At 36.1% G+C, this 21,752-nt stretch overlaps 1 protein-coding gene across 1 annotated transcript in view; it reads right to left on the bottom strand.

Moving 5' to 3' along the window:
• TTC27 (tetratricopeptide repeat domain 27) overlaps positions 1-21,752 on the bottom strand; it is a 137,611-nt gene that overhangs the window by 25,354 nt on the left and 90,505 nt on the right. Inside the window, exons 11-13 of the mRNA XM_026844603.1 lie at positions 11,193-11,288; positions 8,900-9,022; positions 2,509-2,736 (exon numbers count right to left, since the gene is read on the bottom strand). Of these exons, the coding sequence (XP_026700404.1) occupies positions 2,509-2,736; positions 8,900-9,022; positions 11,193-11,288 (447 nt within the window). The remainder of the gene's footprint in view (positions 1-2,508; positions 2,737-8,899; positions 9,023-11,192; positions 11,289-21,752) is intronic.

Raw genomic sequence — 21,752 nt, 5'->3', positions numbered from 1 at the left:
AGTCTTTGAAGTTAGTAATTACCATAACATTTTAAGAGCTATAGTTGAGTGAAATCCTAGCTGATTACATTTTTAATTAGTCATTTTTGGGCATTATTTATCTTCCTTATAATTGAGTTTCTTTTGAACCCAACATACTGACAGAATGTACCATAGTTTTAAGTAAGTATAGAGACATTTATCTTAATTTCCAACCAGAGAATCCAGCTTAACTCTTGTTTAAGTTACTTTTACTATTACAAGATGAATGAGAAGAATTTTTGAGAATAAGGCTCTCATTGCACTGTCCAAAACTTTAAATTCCGGATGTAGTTGATGGCAAGCTGACTTCTAAAGTGTGACTGTTTTCCCAAATTGGAGAGATCACTTGTCTTGCTTCACACACAAGAAAATTTGCCTGAGAAGTTATGAGCCAAAAAGTCTAGCACAAAAGAGGATTATTCTTTTCTTGCAGACTGTGACATAGTGGAGAATGGTGTGGGGGGAAAAAAAAAGGTGCTATGAACACTCTTATTTCTGGAAAATTGAAGCAATATCGAGAGCCATACAGTTTTCAGCACAAGAATGAACAAATCTGTAATTTAACAAGCCGTAAGTTTTGTTACACACTTTCACCTCTAGAGAACTGACTGCATGAGCTATTTTATCTCTGGAATTGCCTCAGCCCGGCCTTGCAAGATGCCCACAGTGAAAGCGCAAGAGACATGCATCTGTCATCCACTAGGCATGTACTAGAACAAGTAATTCTGTAAGCAACAGTGCTAATGAAGACGAGTTTCTGATATATTTGAACTAATATATATTGATCCTTAGCGGATCCTCTGAAGTCTAATATGGTGGTTGGCTCATAGTGCAAAGACCTACCTCAGAGACCTCAACCAGATTTGACCAGTTGGTCAAAGAGTACACAAGATTAAAGGAGAGTTGACAGAGAATGGTTTTATCCATTAGATATTTGGGAGAATCACTTGCTACAGTCTAAAAATGTATTCCTCCAAAAAGGTTTCTGATAGCTACAAAAAAACCCAAAACCTCTTTGTAATAGGGAGTCCTTGTTTACCTGATAAATTAGTCACAACTCTGGAAAAAAATAATTAATTAGTATTTTCCTTGTATTAAAGTCCTTGCATCTAGAATCACCTTACTCTCTGCTTTTCATCCACAAGACATCCTGGAAGAGGAAACAATTAATTTCTGTAGTGACAGAACACAGATAGACTTTAGAAGACCGCTGTATGTATGATTGACATACTCCCGTATGTCAATCCACACTATCATTTGCTAAATCTATTTGTTTGAAACAATCTCAATCTTAAATAGCGCTTTCTGAGCAACAGGAGGAGGAAATGTTCGCTTTCTTATATGGACTGGCCTATTTTTCTTGGAATGCCTTTCATTTTAAGCTTCTTTTGGATAGGACACAAAATAAAAAAGCATCTCGGCAGGATACTCTGTTTTGAGCACTGTAGGCCATCTTTTGCAGCCCTTTATTATCTGGGAGTCCTCTTGAGAATTCAGTAAGGTTCCTTTCTAAGTAATATATATTTTGTTGGTGTTTTCTGAGTCAGTAAGAGTACTGAAAGACGAGTCAAGCATTTTAGTTCATTTTGCTTTCCATTCTGAAGGTGTTTATAAGTTATCTGGAGTTCACTTGAGTAAGAACAGGATTCTGATTCACTAGAATAAAATATGTCACTGAAATACAAAAAAGCTTCCAAATAAATGACTTTTAAGGCTGGAGGCCTTTAAATTTTCTCTAAAGCAAAAGTCCAGCTAGTTATGTGGAACTCAGAACATCTGCTTCAGCACTATTTTTTTTGAGGGCAAAAAAGATGAATATCGTACTTTCACATGTACCTGGAAATGGCTACAAAGAACACAACTTACATACATGAACAATCACAAAGATGTTTTAAATTCTCAAGACCTTTCACAGGGTGGACCTTATGGATAGAATATAGTGGCTGAGAAACTGAAACAAGATTACAGAAACTGTCAGTTTCAGTTTTGATGCATTACTGTAATAAAAGCTACTGTCATCACAAGTGTAACACAATGCTTCTCAGTGACTCCAGAGCAGGACAGACCAAAATATTTGAAAACAATTTCTGTGAAATACAGAGATCAGTTTGTAACTCACAGCCAACAGCAAGGCAAAAAGATAATTTCATTAAAATCTGTACAGCATTCTCCTTGTAACTGTTTTACTTGACACTCATTCACTATTTATTTGAGGACAATTATTAATTTTCAGTGGCTTGACCTCTGAAAAAGAAGAGCTGTACAGGCAAAGAGTTTGCTGCATGCAAAGACCTGAACACAAAAGGATGTCTTCATTATGCTACCATTTTTAGCTTGGCATTCAAGCTGTGGTGAAAAACTTGCTAAGAACAGTAATAAGCTGTTACTTTGACAACTGTGCACAGAATTGCCTTTTAAAAAAGTGTGTCATCATTCATAACTAAACATACCAACTAAAACAAAGCCACACGTGTATCATTGCCCAACCTGCATAGGATTGATCTGCACTGAACGTTCAAAGCACTCCACACATTCCTTGAATTCCCGGTTGCGGAGATGGAGGAGGCCTTTGGAGCGCTGGGCACGGGCGCTGCGATGCCTGGAGAGCTCCCAGGCCTTGTCGTAATACTGGTGGTCTTTAAGAACATCACCAAGCAAACAATATAATCCCGGTGTTTCCTTTTTCTCTAATTCCCGTCTGAGTATTTCTTCTGCCTGTTAAAGAACAAAGAGAAATCAATACATAACGGGACAATTTATTTTCAGTTAATCACCTGCCTGAACAAATACCACTTTAGCACTTTGTAATCATCAGTTGAAGACTAAGAAGTAGGGCTAGTAAGGAAATAGTACATTGATCCAACAAAGCATCAAAGATAAAGTCTAGAGAGAATTTGGTTCCAAACTGTTTGTTTTTTTTTTTTTAAAAAAAAACAACTTCACCATCAACATAATACAGTGGCTTTTGGTTTAACACACCAAGGAAAATGTACCCATTAAACCAAGCAGCAGCTTGTTCCTTATCTGATATATTAGGTGTGTATTCTGTCCAAAGAGCAAATATCTGCCCTGGACATCAAACCTACTTCATAGCAATGCAGTATCAGCACCATCAAGGTATGTGCAATCCTAAGAGTTTATCATCTGTGTTTTTTACATATCCTAATAAGCACTCTTGCAACAACTGTCATTCCTTCTTCTCTAATTGCTCTTTTCTGAAAATAGTTGTTTCCACTCTACTATGTCTGAAGACACATCCACTTTCATACTCTTGGTTTTGGAAATGCTACTCTTGTATGTAAGATGCAGAAGTTATAAATTTATCTAAATATTTGAGATAAAATATATTCAGATCATGGAAAAGAAGACACAAGCTGGGTCTCCCAGACATCTATTATGGGTTGTAACCAACTTTCAAAAGTTCTTTATCTCAGGGTCACTATCTTGCTCTAACAATAAAATTATTGTTTCTCTTTTAAGCAAGAGATAGTCTGCTTTCTGTGGCCTTTGGAAAGATAAATACACTGGACAGATGATCTGTTGTTCAGATCAAACTCTTACCTCAGTCCCCTGCTGTGAAAATGTAACAAAAAATAATTCAGCTTAGTATAATTTTTCTATTAGAAAATATCTATTTGAACCATCTGACCACGAAAGATCCAACGCAGTCTGCCACAGAACTAAAGTTTGACACTGTAATACTAGTTATTCTTCTATCATAGCTAGTTTATGTAAAAGAAAAATCGAGTTAATCTATGCATTTACATTATTACTGCTTTTCTTGTTTCTGTAAGAACTGTTTTCTTTGCCCTTCAGATCACCTCTAGAGAATCAAAGTCTCTTACTCCTCTTCCTCCAATCAGTAAAATTCATTGATCCTTTCTGAAAATCATCTTTAGAAAAATTATTTTTGTTTACTTTGTTTTGAACTATTTAATATATAGTCATTTTAACACTTCATTATTATTACAATTTTTGTTAAATAAAGTAACAGTAAAGTCTACAGATATTTGAAGTGAACAAATGTGAAGAAGGGATGCATAGTTTAGACTTCTAAAGAGATTTTAAACTAGCAAAAATGGAATCCCATTAAGAAAATTAGTGGCTGCATATTAAGAAAATAATTTAATGGCAAGTGTTTTTAAGTGCCTAGGGAACAGTTCTCTGAAGAAATCCAAATAAACTATTACTTAAAATTTAGAATTAGCCTAGTCAAAGCCCTAGAAAATCTTACCTAACAAGAGGACTGCACTTACAGAGCGTTTGGTTGAAGGGCTGTTTAATTCCCCTTCCCTGCTTCCATTAGTTGCTATGACAAAATTAAAGGAACACATATTAGTAATAGATCTTTAAGGTGACTTTTTCTAGAGCAGAGGGAACTGGGCACTTTATTGCAGAAATCATGTTAGGCACCAAAAGGTAAGGGTTTTCCCCCTTCAGATGAAGAAAAAAGACTGAAATGTTGCTGTGTAAAACAGCAGCTACAAGGTGAAAAGTGCATTGCATGCTGATGCTTTACCTCTTGCTTCTGCAGGGCACTCTCAAACTCAGATTGCTTATCCTGTGGCAGTGCCTAGTACTAATCATAAACTGGATAGAAAGCCAACTATTCACTAATTGTATTTCACATTTAAGAACATAAAACCATCATGTTCTGGTCTAAGCTTACAAGAAGTCATTGCCAACATAAATATTTCAGCACACAGATAAAACAGAGAACTAAATAAGCCGAAGCCTGACTTCTTCATCTGATCAGCTATCTGATCACCTTTCTGGCATGTTACAAACCCTTTTATTACTTAAATCTTTAAAAGCTAATACAAAGGATCATAATTACAAACTAAAAAAACCACTGTATTCTCAAAACATCTGTCATCTGCCTTTTACAAAACCAGATAATGCTTTACAACTTGATTTCTCGTTTTTCTTAGGTTTTTGTGAAGAAAAAAACCCAATCCTCTCTAACTCTGTAGTAAACTACTTTAAAAAATGCACATTTAATCTTTGGTAAGAATCCTGTTTCTGCAAAAAACAAGTCTTAACAAAAATATCAAGAAACATTTTCCACAAAGCTCACACCATGTACATAAAAGAAATACAACCACTAGAGGTTTATTCTTACCTATTAAACAGATATTAGTGATAAATTCACATGCTTTGTAACTATAAATTATATGTAAATGAAATAAGCTTTGACAAGAAAATTATCAATTAAAAGTCACCTAAAAAGAAAAAAAATGAAGCTGTATAACCCCTGATGACTGAACAGATGTCATTATAACAACACTGCTTTTCACACAGTGGTCTGCATCAGAATGTATGAAATTCAATACTCAGTTCAAAAGTCAGTTGATTTAAACATTGGAAAGATTTAGGCTGTTATCTTGGTTTCTGGACTCCTATGGTTGGTATGGGAATTAAATAGGCAGTGCTTTAGAAAAATCCCCAATCAGTAAAGAGGGTTCTGTTTTAAATAAAAGGTGTCTTTTTATTACTCACTAGAGAGACTCCTGGAATCCAAGTTCAAGATTCATCCTGCATTTGGCTTCCTAACCCTGAACTCCACTTGCTGTCCCATCCATGTATTCCCATGCTTTTATTTCATTTGTTTCCTAAAAGACTCATTAGCCTAATTCTTCACAGATTTATCAGTTTTGTTATTTGACAATTCATTCCTCTGCTAGGTCAAAGTATTCTCTGAAATGCTTTAATCTTTTCTGCTTGCACATTATTTGCTAGGCTACCAGATCAGTAGCATGAAAAAGCAAAACAGATGAGTATGGAAGGAGGTAGTGAGAGAAAAGAAAGCTCTTCAGTTTTCATCTTCCCTATAACTTCATGCATGACCTTGGGCAAGCCGTTTACTCCCCTTTTGCAATTTTGTAGCTACATACAGGAGTGCTTAGCTGCTTTCTACATCTGTTATGATATTAGTGGAAATCAAACAAGTTCTTGAAGAAGCTCATGCACTGATCAGTATAGTACTGCTTGACTTTGCATCTGGGAAGAATTTCCTGAATTTAAAGATGAGTTTCTGAGATCTTACCATAATTGTGTTTCCTCGCTCAAATGTTTTGAAATATCTGTGTCATGTCATGACAAGAAAAATAACTGTAGAATGTGGACAGCTGGGTATGTTGATCTAAACCCAGCCTGTGTACCATGCTGTTTAATTTGAGGAGATGATGGAACAGAGATAGGGCTGAAAACAGTGTTGTAAGACAGAATACCAGGCTGATGATAAAAGGTAGATCTCATGAACTTATCAAAGGTCAGCAGCTACCATGCTCTAGAGCTCCTGCAAGGGAGAAAGACCTCACTTCAATTAGAAGAACTGAAAATTCACATCTCCGGTTCATCTTTTCTATTTTGATTTAGCAGGAAAATAGTACTATTTTCAGTGTATTATTCATTTCTGGTGAAGTTGAAGAGACTTCTTATACCTTAACCAAATAAAACTGTCCAATGTAAATAATGCTCTCGAGATCTCCAAGTCCCCCTCAGAGTTAAAAGAAGAGAGAGGGACGCTTTTCAACACCAGTTCTCACTACACACATGGAGATTAGCGTCTCCTTTTGCAACAAGTCTATTAAAAGAATACAAATAAAAGACTGGAATGAGAAAGCCACAATAAATATCAATATACTGTGCATTCAAATTTTATACTACTACTTTTTTTTAGTCTGTGCCCTGTTTTGCTCATCACTTGGCACTCTGATACTCTTCTGTTGACTCACGTCATGACATCAGTTTCTACTGATTTTGTTCAGATTATGAACAGAGTGAGTATAGAGCCATATCTAGTAAAAGATATGCATGTAGTAAAAGAATTTTGCTAAACGCTAGTGGCATCTTACTCTTCCAAATTTTTCCGGCTACACAGCCTTATTATAATTGAGTGAATTATGTATTTCCCAAGTGCATAATATGGAGCTTCACGTGCTCCATTTCTTTGTCAGTGCATAATTCAAAAGTAGGAGGAAGGAATGTACTTCTTCGATGTGTAAGAACTCAAATGCACTGATATTGCTGATATCTGGCTGTTTTATTAGATTTTTCAGTATTTAAATTCTATATAAAAGCATTTGTGAGTGAAAAGCAGGCAGAAGTTTACTTAATAGAATTTGTTCTTTTGGGCATATATATGCTAAGTTCTTTAATGACGTGAACATCCACTGAACAACATACTGCTCTAGTAGATTCCCATGCAGTTCTAAAAGAATAACTACCATGTTTAAAAACATAAAAACATTTTTGATAAATACAAACAGTTCAAAACCAGTTTTCAGTTTCCTCTGAGAGCTTTCTGATAAGTAGCTCAAATAGTCAGTTCCCTCAGTGTAGAGCCAAATGTTTCTAGTTTTCTGGAGGTTTTTGGTTTTTTTCTAGCACTACCGTTACTTAGTACCTACATAGCATTTTCTGGTTTTGAAAGCACAGCACAAACCCTCATTCTCAAAGCATTTCTAAGCAGTTTCCTGTGTCAGATATCCTGTACTATTCTCTGAGTGCCATTTTCATAGCTCCCTAAGGGCAGTTTGTGATTATAACTAGGACAGAATGCATTTCCAGGAAATGGAAAATATTGACCTCTATTTCTCCACTGTACTGAAAAGATTGGGATATTAGCATACTATCCCCAAGGCATGCATAATGTGACACAGGATTTGCTAGCAAAACATATCTGTCAGTTTATAATGACCAAAATCTAGGCATTAGTGCATGACAATCAGAAAAAAAAGATGTAAGTATGAGAAATTCTGCATTTTTTTCTATTAATTGAAGTTATAGCTCTCTATTCTGTAAGTTTAAATTAGTTTAAGCATAGTCTTTGTACTTACGGTGACATAAAGTCACACAAACATTCACATATTTAATGCTACTATATACCAAACAGAAGGAAAGAACAGGGAAGAAAAGAAAAAACCCATGATTTTGTCTGAAAGTGTACACTTCTGAAAGCTATATAAATTCTGAAAACAATGTTTGATAGCCTAGGTTCCTGTTACAGTCTTCCTGTGTGAGAGACTGCACCAGAAAGAGAACACAGCTGAAGTTATACACAAGTAGGCATTGCTTCCAGGTATCATTTTAAAAAATCTTCCTACCATTGCTCTAATTTTAACTACAAAATAAATCAACAATAGGAAGGCTGCTACAGCCTGCTACCATCATTTTAAAACAATTCTGTCACCAATACATAGAGTTAGGTGATGGCTTTGTCTTTGTCGAAAGTTGACCACATATAGCTGCAGCAGTGTTAAAGAAATGATGGAGAAGTTCAAGAAAACTTCAACATAGGCTTCACAAAATAAAGCCATTTAATCTTAATGGCACTTCTTGTCTCAGATGTTTATGTAATTTGAATATGTTAACATTAGTTAATTAAATACATCAAGCACCGATGTTGTTCTATTTAAAGTGTTTTTAAAAACTACAGTTAATAGTTTGAAATCAAGTGGGAAAGAAAATTAATATCCCTGCAGACAAAGCTCCAAAACCCTATCATGAATGACTGGTACACCCTTCCTGAAATGCCCACATTATACCTTGTTATGCATCCATAGTTTTTAACTTAGTTTTCTTCGAATATTTTCAAGAATCACTATTGCAATCTGCTTGCTTCATAAGTTATTTCTTATTTACAAACTTCTACTTCATGTGGTCATTACTCCGAATCTTATTTTCTGCTTTTAGCATTCACAGGTTATGAAAGACTGATATATCATGTGTCCATTTTTCCTAAATAGACTTTTTCTCATGATATCCCTGTGGAAATGGTTGTCATTAGTGAATTTACAGCTCAAGCCAGACAGTCCTTCATACTTCAGAACCTATTTGAAGACAGGATCTCAGCTGTTAAAAACATTTTTCTTACCTTTCCATGTTGTCCTGCTCTTTCATAGCAGATTACTGCATCTTCCCACATTTCCAGCTCCTCAAATATCTGTAAGGCAGAGCTGGTGCATCCCAGCTCAAAGAGCAAGCTTGCAAGTTGACGCTGGAAAGATAAGAAATTCCAGGTAACTGAAAATAGATAAGTAAATACTATTTACATTTTTAAAAGATGTTAGAGGCATTTCTGACATCAATAAGAAGCAGACAGAGAACATGGAATTATTCTTCTGAAACCTCAGGCTGGAGCCTCAAACGACATATATACATCCAAAAAACCCCAACCCATCAATAGAAGAGTAATTGTTTTGATTTGACTTTTGTTCATGTCAGTAGCTTAATTACATTGAACTAGTTTGTAATATACTGCAAAATGAAAACAGACATGGCAAGGACGAATTGACAGAGGTGAACTTCCACCCCTTAAACGAAGGGTGGTCTGTGTGGCTGCAGGGCAGCTGCAGCAGGATTTTGGGAATGCTGGGAGTGGGAAGGTGAAGCTGAAGGAGGGCATTTGCATTGTTCTTCTAGCAATGCTTTGCCACAGTAATCTGTACCTGTGAAAAAACACAGATGGCAGAGAAAGGCTCTGATACAATTTTGTTAGGTGCTTGTGAGAAAGCACTGTCCCAAACAGACACTGTCAAAGAATGTTAGTTTTTAGTCAAATCAATACTGGTTTTGAGTTCAGATTCAACTCCCTAGTGGAGTTTTCCTCACAGATAAGTCAGTGTCTTTGTTATTTCAAATTCAACTATTAATTTGATGTACTTATGAAAATAAACAAGTCATCTTTTCAGTTAAAAAAAACCTCAAAACACAAGGTATGTTCTCATGACTTTGAAAAGTTGTCTTTGGTCTCGTGTTTGTTTTTTTAGGAGATTAGAATAACGTAGAGGTTTTAATCTTTGGAAAAAGGATAACTTATTTATGATGTGTGACAGATATACAATTTAGTTTGCAAAACCAAATGGGAGCATTCTGTTTAAGGACACTTAATTACGCGATGAGATCCCATACAGTGAACCTCTGCAGTCGTTTTGGTGATCCTGAATTGATTCTCTGAAGATGTCGTGGACCTCACTTTATAGGCTTGTGTTCCATATCTGTTACGAATCCAAGGAGTTACCACAGGGGAACAGACTGGTAGTCAAAAAATTAAGAACTGGCTACAGTTCTCTGGCATAAATATGTAACAAACTCCAAAAATCTGTAACAACGTAATTATTTGTTAGCTTGATAATAATAATTTAGGAAAAAACTACATTTGCCAGTGTCTGGAACTAAATCTTATTTATGTTTTATTAAATTTACTCAGAGTCAAATTTGGCAAAATTTATACAGGCAATGCGTCTTCATTACTATGACTAGAAGACTGCAGCCATCTTCCATTATAAATTCCTATTTTAGTATTTCTATCTTTGGCTTGGAAAATTGGCTTGGATTGAAAAGTGCCACTCTGACAACTGGTAATGAAAACCACATTTGCTAGCTTTATTGCAAGTGCCTGTTGAAAGGTGGTGTGGAATAATTTCAGAATGTTAAGAGAAGATACAATTGATTAAAGCAACATGCATTGAGGTTAGAAATCAAGAAGGAATAAAACACCATAAAAGTAAGCAACAAGACCGCCTTTAGAGGTAATGTAACGCAAACAGTTTTCTTAAGTTTGTTAAATACAGCATCATCAGATAAGACTAATGTGTAGATTTCTGTCAAGAAAGAGTTTATTGTAAAGATAAACAGTGCAGTTTTGAAAAAAAAAAAATCCTGTCAGCACTAGTAAAAAAGTGTCTGGAAAATAAAACCTTTCTCAACCCAAGGAGTTCTTCACTGTACTTTTGACTCTTAATTTGGCTGCTTTGACCATGATCCATCTCCTGCAAACAACCCAAAGTGAGTGATCATCAAAAGATGAGAAAGACACAAGTAATTGCATAAGTAAATCAGTAATAAATAGTAAGACAGTGGCAAGATTATTTTTCCAGGAGATGTTTTGGCAGGTTTTAAGTTTTGGTCCACTTTTTATTGGAGGAAAAAGTAAAGAAAAATTGCACTACAAGCAATTCTGTGCATAACAGAACAAAACATCTGAAAGCAGAACACTGAAGAACTTGATTTCTTTCCAGAAAAAACGGGCATGTTGTTAGGCTATGTCTTTATTTCTACAGTGTTTCAACTGAAGATCATATCATGAATTTCGAGTCATGCAGTATCAAAACCAATAAAAACATCAGGCTTTTAGTGTAAAGCTTGAAATAGGATTGGCTTCATACCTGTATGGCCCAATGCGGAGGCACCTGACAACAGTAGAAAATCTTCATGCGTTCAGATACTGGTGTATTTGCATCTTCAAACTGGTCTGCAAGTGCCTGAAAATGCAAGATATATTCTGATTTACTATTTACTTAGACTTAATCAACCTAAAAAAAGTAATTTAAAGCTTTACAGATTTTAGACATCCTTGACATAATGAGAAATTAAAGACAACACTAAATGCGAGTAATCTTACACCATAACATGCTAGAGGTCTTTTTATTATCCCAGGTAAGAAAATGTAATAAACTTTTATGTAAAAACACTTTATTACATCTAATAATAAATTTAAAAGCTATGAAGAGATTCAAATTTCAAAGTCCATGTATGTAACAGGAATAAGAATCAAATTTACAATCCCAAACAAATACTTGCAGTGTAAAACTATGTCAAATATTAGTGATCTTGTCTAATGCATTTCAACCCTTTAGCTAGTTTTTCCCTGTCTAAGACACTATTGATGTGCTTTAGGAATGAAATTTCTTATTAAAAAGAGAGAAAGATAAACACATTATAGTGGACCATGCTTTTGGTAAAACAGTTCTAATATGGAATAAATTATTATGACTTGGAATACAATTCATTTCAGGCTTTTCTTTTTTTCTTTTGGTGGAGCTTTGGATTGTTGAAATGTTTTCTTCTGAAACACTCTGAAACAGAATGGTAAATTTTGCATAGTGAAAATGCAGCAGCTTCAGCACTAACTTTTTCTCTGAAAATCCACTATGAAGTTATTCTAAAAAAAATTCAACAATAAGAAAAATACTATATTAAAAGATAGCTATAGTAAAAAAATTGTTTAGAAATTTTAAGATAAGGAAGAAACTCTCTTCAACTGCCAGTCATCACTAAATTTGCAAATTTAAGGCCAGCGGTTTACATAAGGGAATATTAAATTACCTGCCTTCACATGATTCATCTATCCGAGTCTCACATATAACTCAGTCAAAGATTTATAGAAGGAGCTAGACAGGTTCTCAGAATTTTCTCAGCATGGAAAATGAATGCAAAGATTCCCAAACAAAAGGAAAGATTGGATAGGATTACTTCTTTCTTCCTTTCTAAATCCAACTGTGGCTACCCAACCTATATCAACCATGCAAATAATAGTTATGTAAAATTAAAATAATCAGTTATGTGATTTAAACTGCTAAGCATATTGTAACTACTATTGATGTTAATGGAATTTATTAGGTGGCTTCCTTCTTTTAATAAGAAAAATAATCACAATAATTTAGGCTTTTAATCCATGCTTAACTTCCTAATTTTGAATATTAGTATTTAAAACATTCAGTCTTATTCACATTCTCTCTCATAAAATTATCTCCAGAGACCTATTCCTCGAGATTATACAGAAACCTACCCCAAGAAAATGGCTGAGGTGTATTTGTAGTAAGAAAAGGGACAGACTAATAAAATCGTATTCCTTTATATAGTTCCAAGCAATCCAAAAGGAGTCAGACACAAATAAAACCTTTAAGGAAAGTTTTATTTAATTACAGAGTTTACTTGACCATGAACTATATAACAAAACATATTTTGCAGTTTTAGTTCTTCTGAAATGTTCTACTGCTATGCAGAAGCACATTTTTCTATATTCTGTTACAACAAAAATGAAATTGAAAAAATTGTCCAATTCCTTGGATAATCATTTTACAAGACCAGAGAAAGTAGTAAACTACAGTTGGAAAATTTAAAAATAATAATCACTCTAAGCCTGAGCAAAGCCAGAAAATCCTAAATATGTCCTGTAAAATAATTTTTTGAGGAGAACAGAAGGAGAAGGAAGACAGAAAATGTATTAAGGCAATCAAAATATTTTCTTCTTGTTTCAGCTTTTTTTTTTTTTTTTAAATTTCTATTGTTCCAAAAGAAAAACAGTTTTTTTAAAAGCAACATATTTTATTGGAAAATTTGTGGCCAAATCATTTCTACACTTCCTAAGCAGAAAAGCCTAATGTAAATGACATGTTGTAGGAGAATATTACTATTAGCATGTAGAATTCTCCTCCTTCCCAAAACAAATACTGTACTGTGTTCAGAGTTCCAACAAAAACTGAAAATGTAGGTAAAACATATGAATATTACACATTCCTTAAAAAAGAGTAAATGCTAATGAATTTAAATGTTATTAAAATACACGGTTTATGCACTTTCGTATATGTTGAAAAAATAAGCTCTGATAGTTCTGTCTACTAGTGAAATACAGAAAATGTTACTCAAAAATTGCTGAATTCTGTTTCTGAAGAAATAATATATGGGTTGTATAGTGGTGAGAAAATGAGAATCCTGACCTTATTGCACAGCTAATACCTAATCACGGAACCATAAATCAATAAAATGAGCAAGAGAGCACTGCCAAGTGAGCATTCTTTTTTATTAACAATCTTCAACATAAACACTGTGTGAAAAAAAAAATCTATGTAAATACAGAATATTTGCAACGCAGTCAAAAGACATAAGATTTGGTGTTTAAGTTTAACTTGAGCCTCAAATTCCTGCCTTGAAAGTTGTGAAATAAAACTAGAGCAGAAACCAACTAAAATTCACAACTCTAAAAGATATACAAGTTCTTCCATATGCAACATTTAAAAACATAACATAAAACATTTAACAGATCACCCACAACCAAGTAACACACCCTTTCCCCAAGGCTTAAGCTGACACAGATAATGAGTTCTTAAGTCAAAAAACACAGTACAGAGAGATACATTAATCCAGTCTGGAAACAACAACAACAACACAGATAGTTTGGATGGAATTTTATATAATGAGCAAAGACTACACTACTGTCATGTGAAAGCAAGAAAAGAGCTCTAGAAGCCACAACTCATTCTCCCCATCTCATACTCAAATCTCTGGTATGAGATTAAAGAAATACAATAGGTAGCCTGTGTTTGGGATAAGTATACCATGTTAATTTGAAATAATCACATTTGAACTTCTATCACTTTACTAATCAACCTCAGTCTAAGCACTTTACTAATCAAACTCACCTTGTAATTATCCATGACTTGACTACATGAAGTTTGTAAAGGATTTTTTCCACCTTGGATATTATTTCATACATTTATTCCCATTGCACATCCTTGCTTTGCTTCCATGTTCAACATATGTGTAGCATCACTATGGTCCTGATGATAAAATATTGGCTTTGATATGAGCTTGACTAAATTTCAATCTCTTCATCCTCTCCAGAATTTTTACTGTAATTTTCTTCTATGGCCAACAGAGCTAGAGCTTTCTTTTTAGCCAGACCCTATCGCTGTACTTAATCTCTGGAAATACTATTACACTCATAGTTTCTAGTCAGAGCTGTAATTTTCTTTACGATGTAATGCTATTTGACTTCTCAACCTACTTACAGTAACGCTTTTAAACTTGTTATTCATCCAGCTGGTCTGAAGTTCTTCCCTCAAAGTTTTGTCCCTTTTGTTAAAATGCAACCTTCAGGTAGGTTGTTGCATCTGAGAAAAATAAATGGCAGATGTTCACATCCTTCTTTCTATTCCTACGTCTTAATTCCAGATGAAACAGTTGGCTTTCTCAAAAAAAATGTCCCTTACTATGTAAAACTGTAACTATGTGTAAACATTTCCATTTAATCTGAAGGATCTCCTGATCCTTCTTTAGGTAAAAATCCCCCCAAAACCAAACAAATAAAGCCCCAAGCCCCTGTCTTTTTCAAAAGAGCAAAATACTCATTACTTACCAAAAATTTCATGAAAAATGTATCACACTTTTGTTTGTGCAGCAACTATTTAATTCCATCTCTTCCCTTAATAACACTGAAGATAGGCTTGTCCATATTCAAACCCAGCATTGCTGGCCCCAATAGAAGATCTCCCTCAAAATAGTCTTGACCCATAGTCAGCATGTTCTCCGTACTATTTCATGTCATGTCTTCCCAGGTTTTCGTATCAGTAATACACAATATGAGTGCACCACTTTCCCCTTTATCTATCTTTTCCAACAAGAGCATTTCCAGTTTTAGTGTTCCAGCCACAACTGTTCCACCATATTTCTTTCATTGCGCAAAAGCTTATTTTCACAGACTGCGTCGATAATCATAGTTAATTTTGGTTTTCTGACTTCTCCCACTGCTAACCAGGCATCCAGCTGTTTCCACTGACCACACCCTACTTAAAACATTAGTTTTTACTACTTTTGTAACTGATTATTTGTATGCACTTATCAGTACCACCATCTCTACCCTTGTTAGCATCTTACATTTCCTTGCACCCTCTGAATCCAACCCTAGTTAATACCTCTGAGACTCCAGTGGTGATGGCCCACCCAAGAGTCCTTTCTACATGAATGCTCCCAACAGCCATAAACTACAATGTTTCTCTATCACCTAAGGCCAACCAACATGTTAACTGTGGCATTATCTTGCCCTTCTTTTGCCCTTCTCTAACAACTCTAAGACGTCCTAGTTCTTACAGGTTTTTACCATATTTAACATGGGTTTAGCCTGAGTTATGACAAAGAAAAATGACAGCGTCATACGTTCCACTTCCGCACTACTGCTATGGTCCAGCATGTACTACCCAACTGGTACCTCTGAGAAGGCAGAATAACATGAATGAAAAAGTACCCTTCAGTCCTTCCTAACACATTAACCCCAGATGCACATTTCCAAGACGTTCTTATGAGTTTCTGGTCTTTTTTCTTCAATTTCTCCCAAGTCTGACAACTTCTTCTGAAAATCACACACATCAGCCTGACCTCTCCACACTCTGCCTAACTACCTATTTTCATTTTCCTTGTCCTTCTATTTCTGTCCATAACCGACTAAAATTCACAACTCTGAATGTCCATAACCTGTACGTTTTATAGTCAGCAAGCTGATGTCACAAGTCTATTGCTTTTGTCTTCTAGCTGCTTCCTTAGCTCTGTGCTTCTTCCAGTAATTCTCCTGTCAGCTGTGTGCTCTGTGGGTAGGTTTATTTAGCAGAAGTCAACAAATGTTTAGCAAACTATGCAGCCTCTGTAATGTTTTCCTCCATATCATAAAAACACCAAACTTCAGCATCTGCATCTATGACTGCTGGTTACAGCTTGTTCATAAACTTTGCCAAATAATATTTGATGCAAAATAATTTTAATGTCCTCAAAGATGATGAAAATACCACCATTTTAGTATCCATCTCTATATTTTCCCCTGCTTTGTCCCACTTCCAGTGCTACTCCACAGCATCAACATCATCCGCTGTCCTTTACAGGCAAAAAAAAAAAATTAACCCTCCACTCATTTAATCCCATCTTCTGCTTCTTTTGGTCACCACCTGCACAGCTTTTCACCCTATGGCTTAGTCCACTCTTGACCCAAGTTTAGGTTTAGAAGCTAAATACATACCAATATATACCATAAACAGAAAGCTTTCCCTTCAGAAATCAAAAACTAATACGAGTTTTCCCCTTTTAGCTCTGCTTGCTGATCTTATGAAAATTACAAAGTACATCGGAGTTAAACCTACTATATTTGCTGAACACCTACCATCCTAGCCCCCTGTTTGAGGAAAGTAGACTAGGAATATGTCAAAACTGAAGTACATCTTCAAGAAAGGGAGAAGGAAGGCTTTGCAAAAAATGAAACAACAAATTAGAATATTAATCTTGGATTAAAAATTAAAGAGATAATCACAGAATCATCTAGGTTGGAAAAGACCTTAAAAATCATCCAGTCCAATCATTAACCTAACACTGACAGTTCCCAACTACACCATATCCCTCAGTGCTATGTCGACCTGACTCTTAAACACCTCCAGGGATGGGGACTCCACCACCTCCCTGGGCAGCCCATTCCAATGCCCAACAACCCCTTCTGGAAAGAAATGCTTCAAATTTTCCAGTCTAAACCTTCCCTGGTGCAACTTGAGGCCATTACCTCTTGTCCTATCGCTTGTTACTTGGTTAAAGAGACTCATCCCTAGCTCTCTGCAACCTCCTTTCAGGTAGCTGTAGAGGGCGATGAGGTCTCCCCTCAGCCTCCTCTTCTCCAGACTAAACACCCCCAGTTCCCTCAGCCGCTCCCTGTACGACCTGTGCTCCAGACCCTGCACCAGCTCCGTTGCCCTTCTCTGGACACGCTCGAGTCATTCAATGTCCTTTTTGTAGTGAGGGGCCCAAAACTGAACACAGGAATCGAGGGGTGGCCTCACCAGTGCCCAGTACAGGGGTCAGATCCCTTCCCTGTCCCTGCTGGCCACGCTATTGCTGACACAAGCCAGGATGCCATTGGCCTTCTTGGCCACCTGGGCACACTGCTGGCTCCTGTTCAGCCGGCTGTCAATCAGCACCCCCAGGTCCCTCTCTGACTGGCAGCTCTCCAGCCACTCCTCCCCAAGCCTGTAGCACTGCTGGGGGTTGTTGTGGCCCAAGGGCAGCCCCCGGCATTTGGCCTTATGGAAACTCCTCCAGTTGGGCTCAGCCCATGGCTCCAGCCTGTCCAGGTCTCTCTGCAGAGCCTCCCTACCCTCGAGCACATCAACACTCCCACCTAACTTGGTGTCATCTGCAAACTGACTGAGGGTGCACTCCATCCCCTCGTCTAGATCATCAATAAAGATGTTAAACAGGAGTGTTCCCGACACTGAGTCCCGGGGGACACCACTCGTGACCAGCGGCCAACTGCATTTAACTCCATTCACCCCAACTCTTTGGGCCCGGCCATCCAGACAGTTTTTTACCCAGTGAAGCGTGTGCCTATCCAAGACACAAGCATCCAATTTTGCCAGGAGAATGCTGTGGGAAACGGTGTCAAAGGCCTTACTAAAGTCAAGGTAGACAACATCCACAGCCTTTCCCTCATCCAATAAGCAGGTCACCCTGTTATAGAAGGAGATCAGGTTTGTCAGGCAGGATCTGCCTTTCATAAACCCATGGTGACTGGGCCTGATCCCCTGGTTGTCCATTATATGACTTTTAATGGCATCCGACATGACCTGCTCCATGGCCTTCCCTGGCACCAAGGTCAGACTGACAGGTCTATAGTTTCCTGGATCATCCTAAAAACCGTAAAATGTAGGTTTTACAAATGGTCAACTCTGGGCATCTGTCTTTACTTATCAACCTTTATAAGTGCCAAACTCTGACCACCAGTAGAGACTGCCTGGGTGGGTCTTGGCTTATGGATCAGGCATTGAAATGTCTGATGGCACAAAGACACAGCTGGAATTGTTCAGCTGCCTGGAAAAAAGGTGTTTGAAGACAAAGGGCATAAGATACAAAAATGCATCTGTAGGGAAAACAATCCTGTTCTCTCATCTCATTATTACTATGGTTTCTAAGAATTTAGCACGTGTATGGCCCAAACTGAACAGGACTCACCTATGTTATTTACTCAAGAACAAAGTAGAGGAAAGCTTTGTAAAAGTAAAGCAACTACATGTGTAACTCTGTTTTATTCATAAACTAATTTTACAAATTAAGAATAAACATGAAAATTTGTCATCAAAAAGCTTCTTTGATTCCTTACCACAGAACCTGGTCACGCAAATAGTTTCTCCTGCTTTGTAGTCATGAAACAAAACCGGGGCATTTTCTTAAACTTATGCAACTAGAAGCTCTTGTGGACCCTGTAATATTTACAGACTTCCGTAAAACTTCCAGAGATAGTTAAATTAATTCAAACTTTCATGAACCTTAAGACTTAATTCTAAATGCTTTAAAATCTTCACTTTTGGGGGCAGAGATATTAAAATACTTGTCTAACAGAAAGCATACATAATTCTTGAAGCTTTAAAACTTTAAGTGGTTTTAGTATTTTTTAAACTGTCCTCTGCCAAATTACATTTTCTAACAATAAAGCCTGAAAAATGCTGCAAAAGAAAGAACTACAGTCCAAGTTAATTTGAGAGGTATTATGACAGTATCTGTCACAGCCTTGTTCTGCAATAGTGTACTCAGTAACACATAAATACAGAATTACTTATAAAAGCTGCATTCCTCCTGAAGAAAGCATATATAATCAGTGTCTGAAATTCAGAAACTGTATGTACATTAGGAAGCAGGTGACAAATAGAGAGAATTAAATATACAGAATAATCAGGGCTTCCAAATTTTCTTTCCTGTGAATTAGATCAGATACTTCAAGCTTTTCTAATGTGCTATAAGTATTTTAGTACCTTGTGGATATGTAATTATCTCGAGTTACACACTTTTGGTAAGCTTTCTTAAAAAAAAACAACCACCAAACCAAAAATTGTATTTACAATCCAAACAACAAACTTGTTTCAACAGCTCTTTGTCAACCTAAGAGCTCCTGTAACCAAGACCACTGGGACAAATGAAACATACACAGACTTCTAAAATCCAGTGATCAAAATAGTTAATCTTCCAGCAAAGCAATGCCAGAAACTATGAAGCAATAAAACAGTTTTCATAAAACAATGCAGTAAAGTTTTGCTTAATGGGAGAGAATAATTCTGGTTGATAAATATGGATATAATGTGGAAACAATGAAAACAGTTGAGATTAGTCTAAACTTCACGGAGGAGATCATGACCAAATAGTGCTTTCTTTATTGATTGCCAATTTTATCACTAGATAACAAGACAGAAAACCAGTACATTTGGACTTACTACATTCAACCATTATTCAGAATGGCATTTTGACATTTAAGACAACTGTTGCTTGGAAATTAAAATGACTTAAAGAAATAATGAGCTATCCTTCTAAAAAGGCTCACAGATTATGTATTTCTTTTAAATGATGAAAATCTCCAAATAGTCTAAGAGCTAAAGCATCCAGACACAAAACAAAAAAGCTATTAAGCAAGGATGCATTTCAACATCAAGAAAGAAACCCTCCTCCTCATTTATCTAATTTTCAAAGGCAAATTATGACATTAAGTACTTGAGGAAAATTATTACAGTGATAGCTATTATAAATTATGATTTGTGATTCATGGAAAGTCAGAAAGACCATTTCTTACATTGTCAAAGATGCCAAGATGAAGAGCACTAATTAGTGAAGATTTTACATTACTCACATTCTCAGAAGGCTGAAAATGTTCTGTGAGAACTCCACAGAAGTTCAGTGCTTAAAAGGGCAAAAATCTTACTCTCTTTTACCCCTCATTTAAATACATCTTAATTAAAATCTTGTAGCCTTGAAGACTTACATTTTTGCTCACTCTGCAAGCTCACCCTTTCAGTCATTCTTCCAGTGAAAGTATTGTTTGATAGAATTGACCACAAATGGTGTGTATATTTAAACCAACTAGAGAGCTATGTATCAGACTGTTCTTTACGAACTAACAGCTGGTTTAAAACTTGTTAAAGCCAACTTTAAAATGCTGTATAGCACTGACAGCTACTTTGTATTGTAAATGAATGGTTACAGGGCACCAAGAACACAGGAGCTGCAAAAATGTCAGGATGCTTCACAGAGAGGAACTACCAACAAGGCAATGCAACTCTAGAACTATAAAAACAAGCAGTGCTTGAAGTGAAATTAACTGAAATATTCACGGAGAAGACTTCAGTCTGCAACTTTTCAAAGCTAAGTCTGTTTGCACTGAAATTGGTGTTTTAACTACTTTGATCAATGTTTGGTTAAGAACTTGACTGTAAGTAATCACTACACTGAAAGAAATCATAATGTTCAGTGTCTGAGGTTATCTGCTTCTTTAAAAATGCTATAAGAAAATGGCTCCAGTTTCTAGCAGCTTTACACACAGAAGAAAAAAAAAAGGTTGACTTCCTTTAATTGAAATGAAAACAACAACTTTCTACATGTATTCTTTTAAACTAGCTTAATCCCTTTTTAAACAGCAGACTAAGTCCCCAACTAATACTTTGCCTTTTTTTTTTTTTTTCCCTCCCACCCTAGATTGGACACAGAAGTCTCCTTGATCTGGAAAGGAAAGAGGCCTTCTTGTACTGGATTCAGCACTACTCACCCCACAGTATTTTTTTTTAGTGGCTTATTTTGATGGCTTCTTCTGTTAAGATGCTCCATCTCTCAGGAGCATAAGTACTCACAGTATTTCACACGTTGTTTTATGGCTTCTCCTCTGCTATCTCCTATTTCTCTTTCCCCCTAAACAGCTAAAGAAACTTGGCATCAGCTATCCCTCAGCAAATACTTAAAAGTTTAAAGCTTCTGGGATGAGAAGAATGCCAGCAGATGCTTTTTCAGGACAGCCATCTCTGTGGCATTTGCCCACAGGTTTAATTTCATTGTCAGTGCCTGGTATCAATCTGAGAATAATGCAGTACACTCTCCAAGACAGATTATGCCTAGAAAATTTATCCCCTTTAAAAGCATAAGGAAATAAACTTATTTTTAAACCAAGGTTGTGTCCATTTTTTGGCAAAGGACTAACCTGCTTGCAACCTTTACAAAGATCTAATTGATTTGGTGATAGAAACCATCTATCCTGGTGTATACTGTGATCTTTCCTCCCCACCCCTGTCACGTATTACAATAAAGTGTTATATAAAATAATTTATCTCAAACATTTCTGTTTTGTAATATATAACAGGTATATTCTTTGAGATGTAGTTCTTCCT

The sequence above is a fragment of the Athene cunicularia genome (genome assembly GCF_003259725.1).
Source record: "Athene cunicularia isolate RWA chromosome 3 unlocalized genomic scaffold, athCun1 chr3_part1, whole genome shotgun sequence".
NCBI classification, from domain to species: Eukaryota; Metazoa; Chordata; class Aves; order Strigiformes; family Strigidae; genus Athene; species Athene cunicularia.
This window is presented reverse-complemented; position numbering and strand designations above follow the sequence as displayed.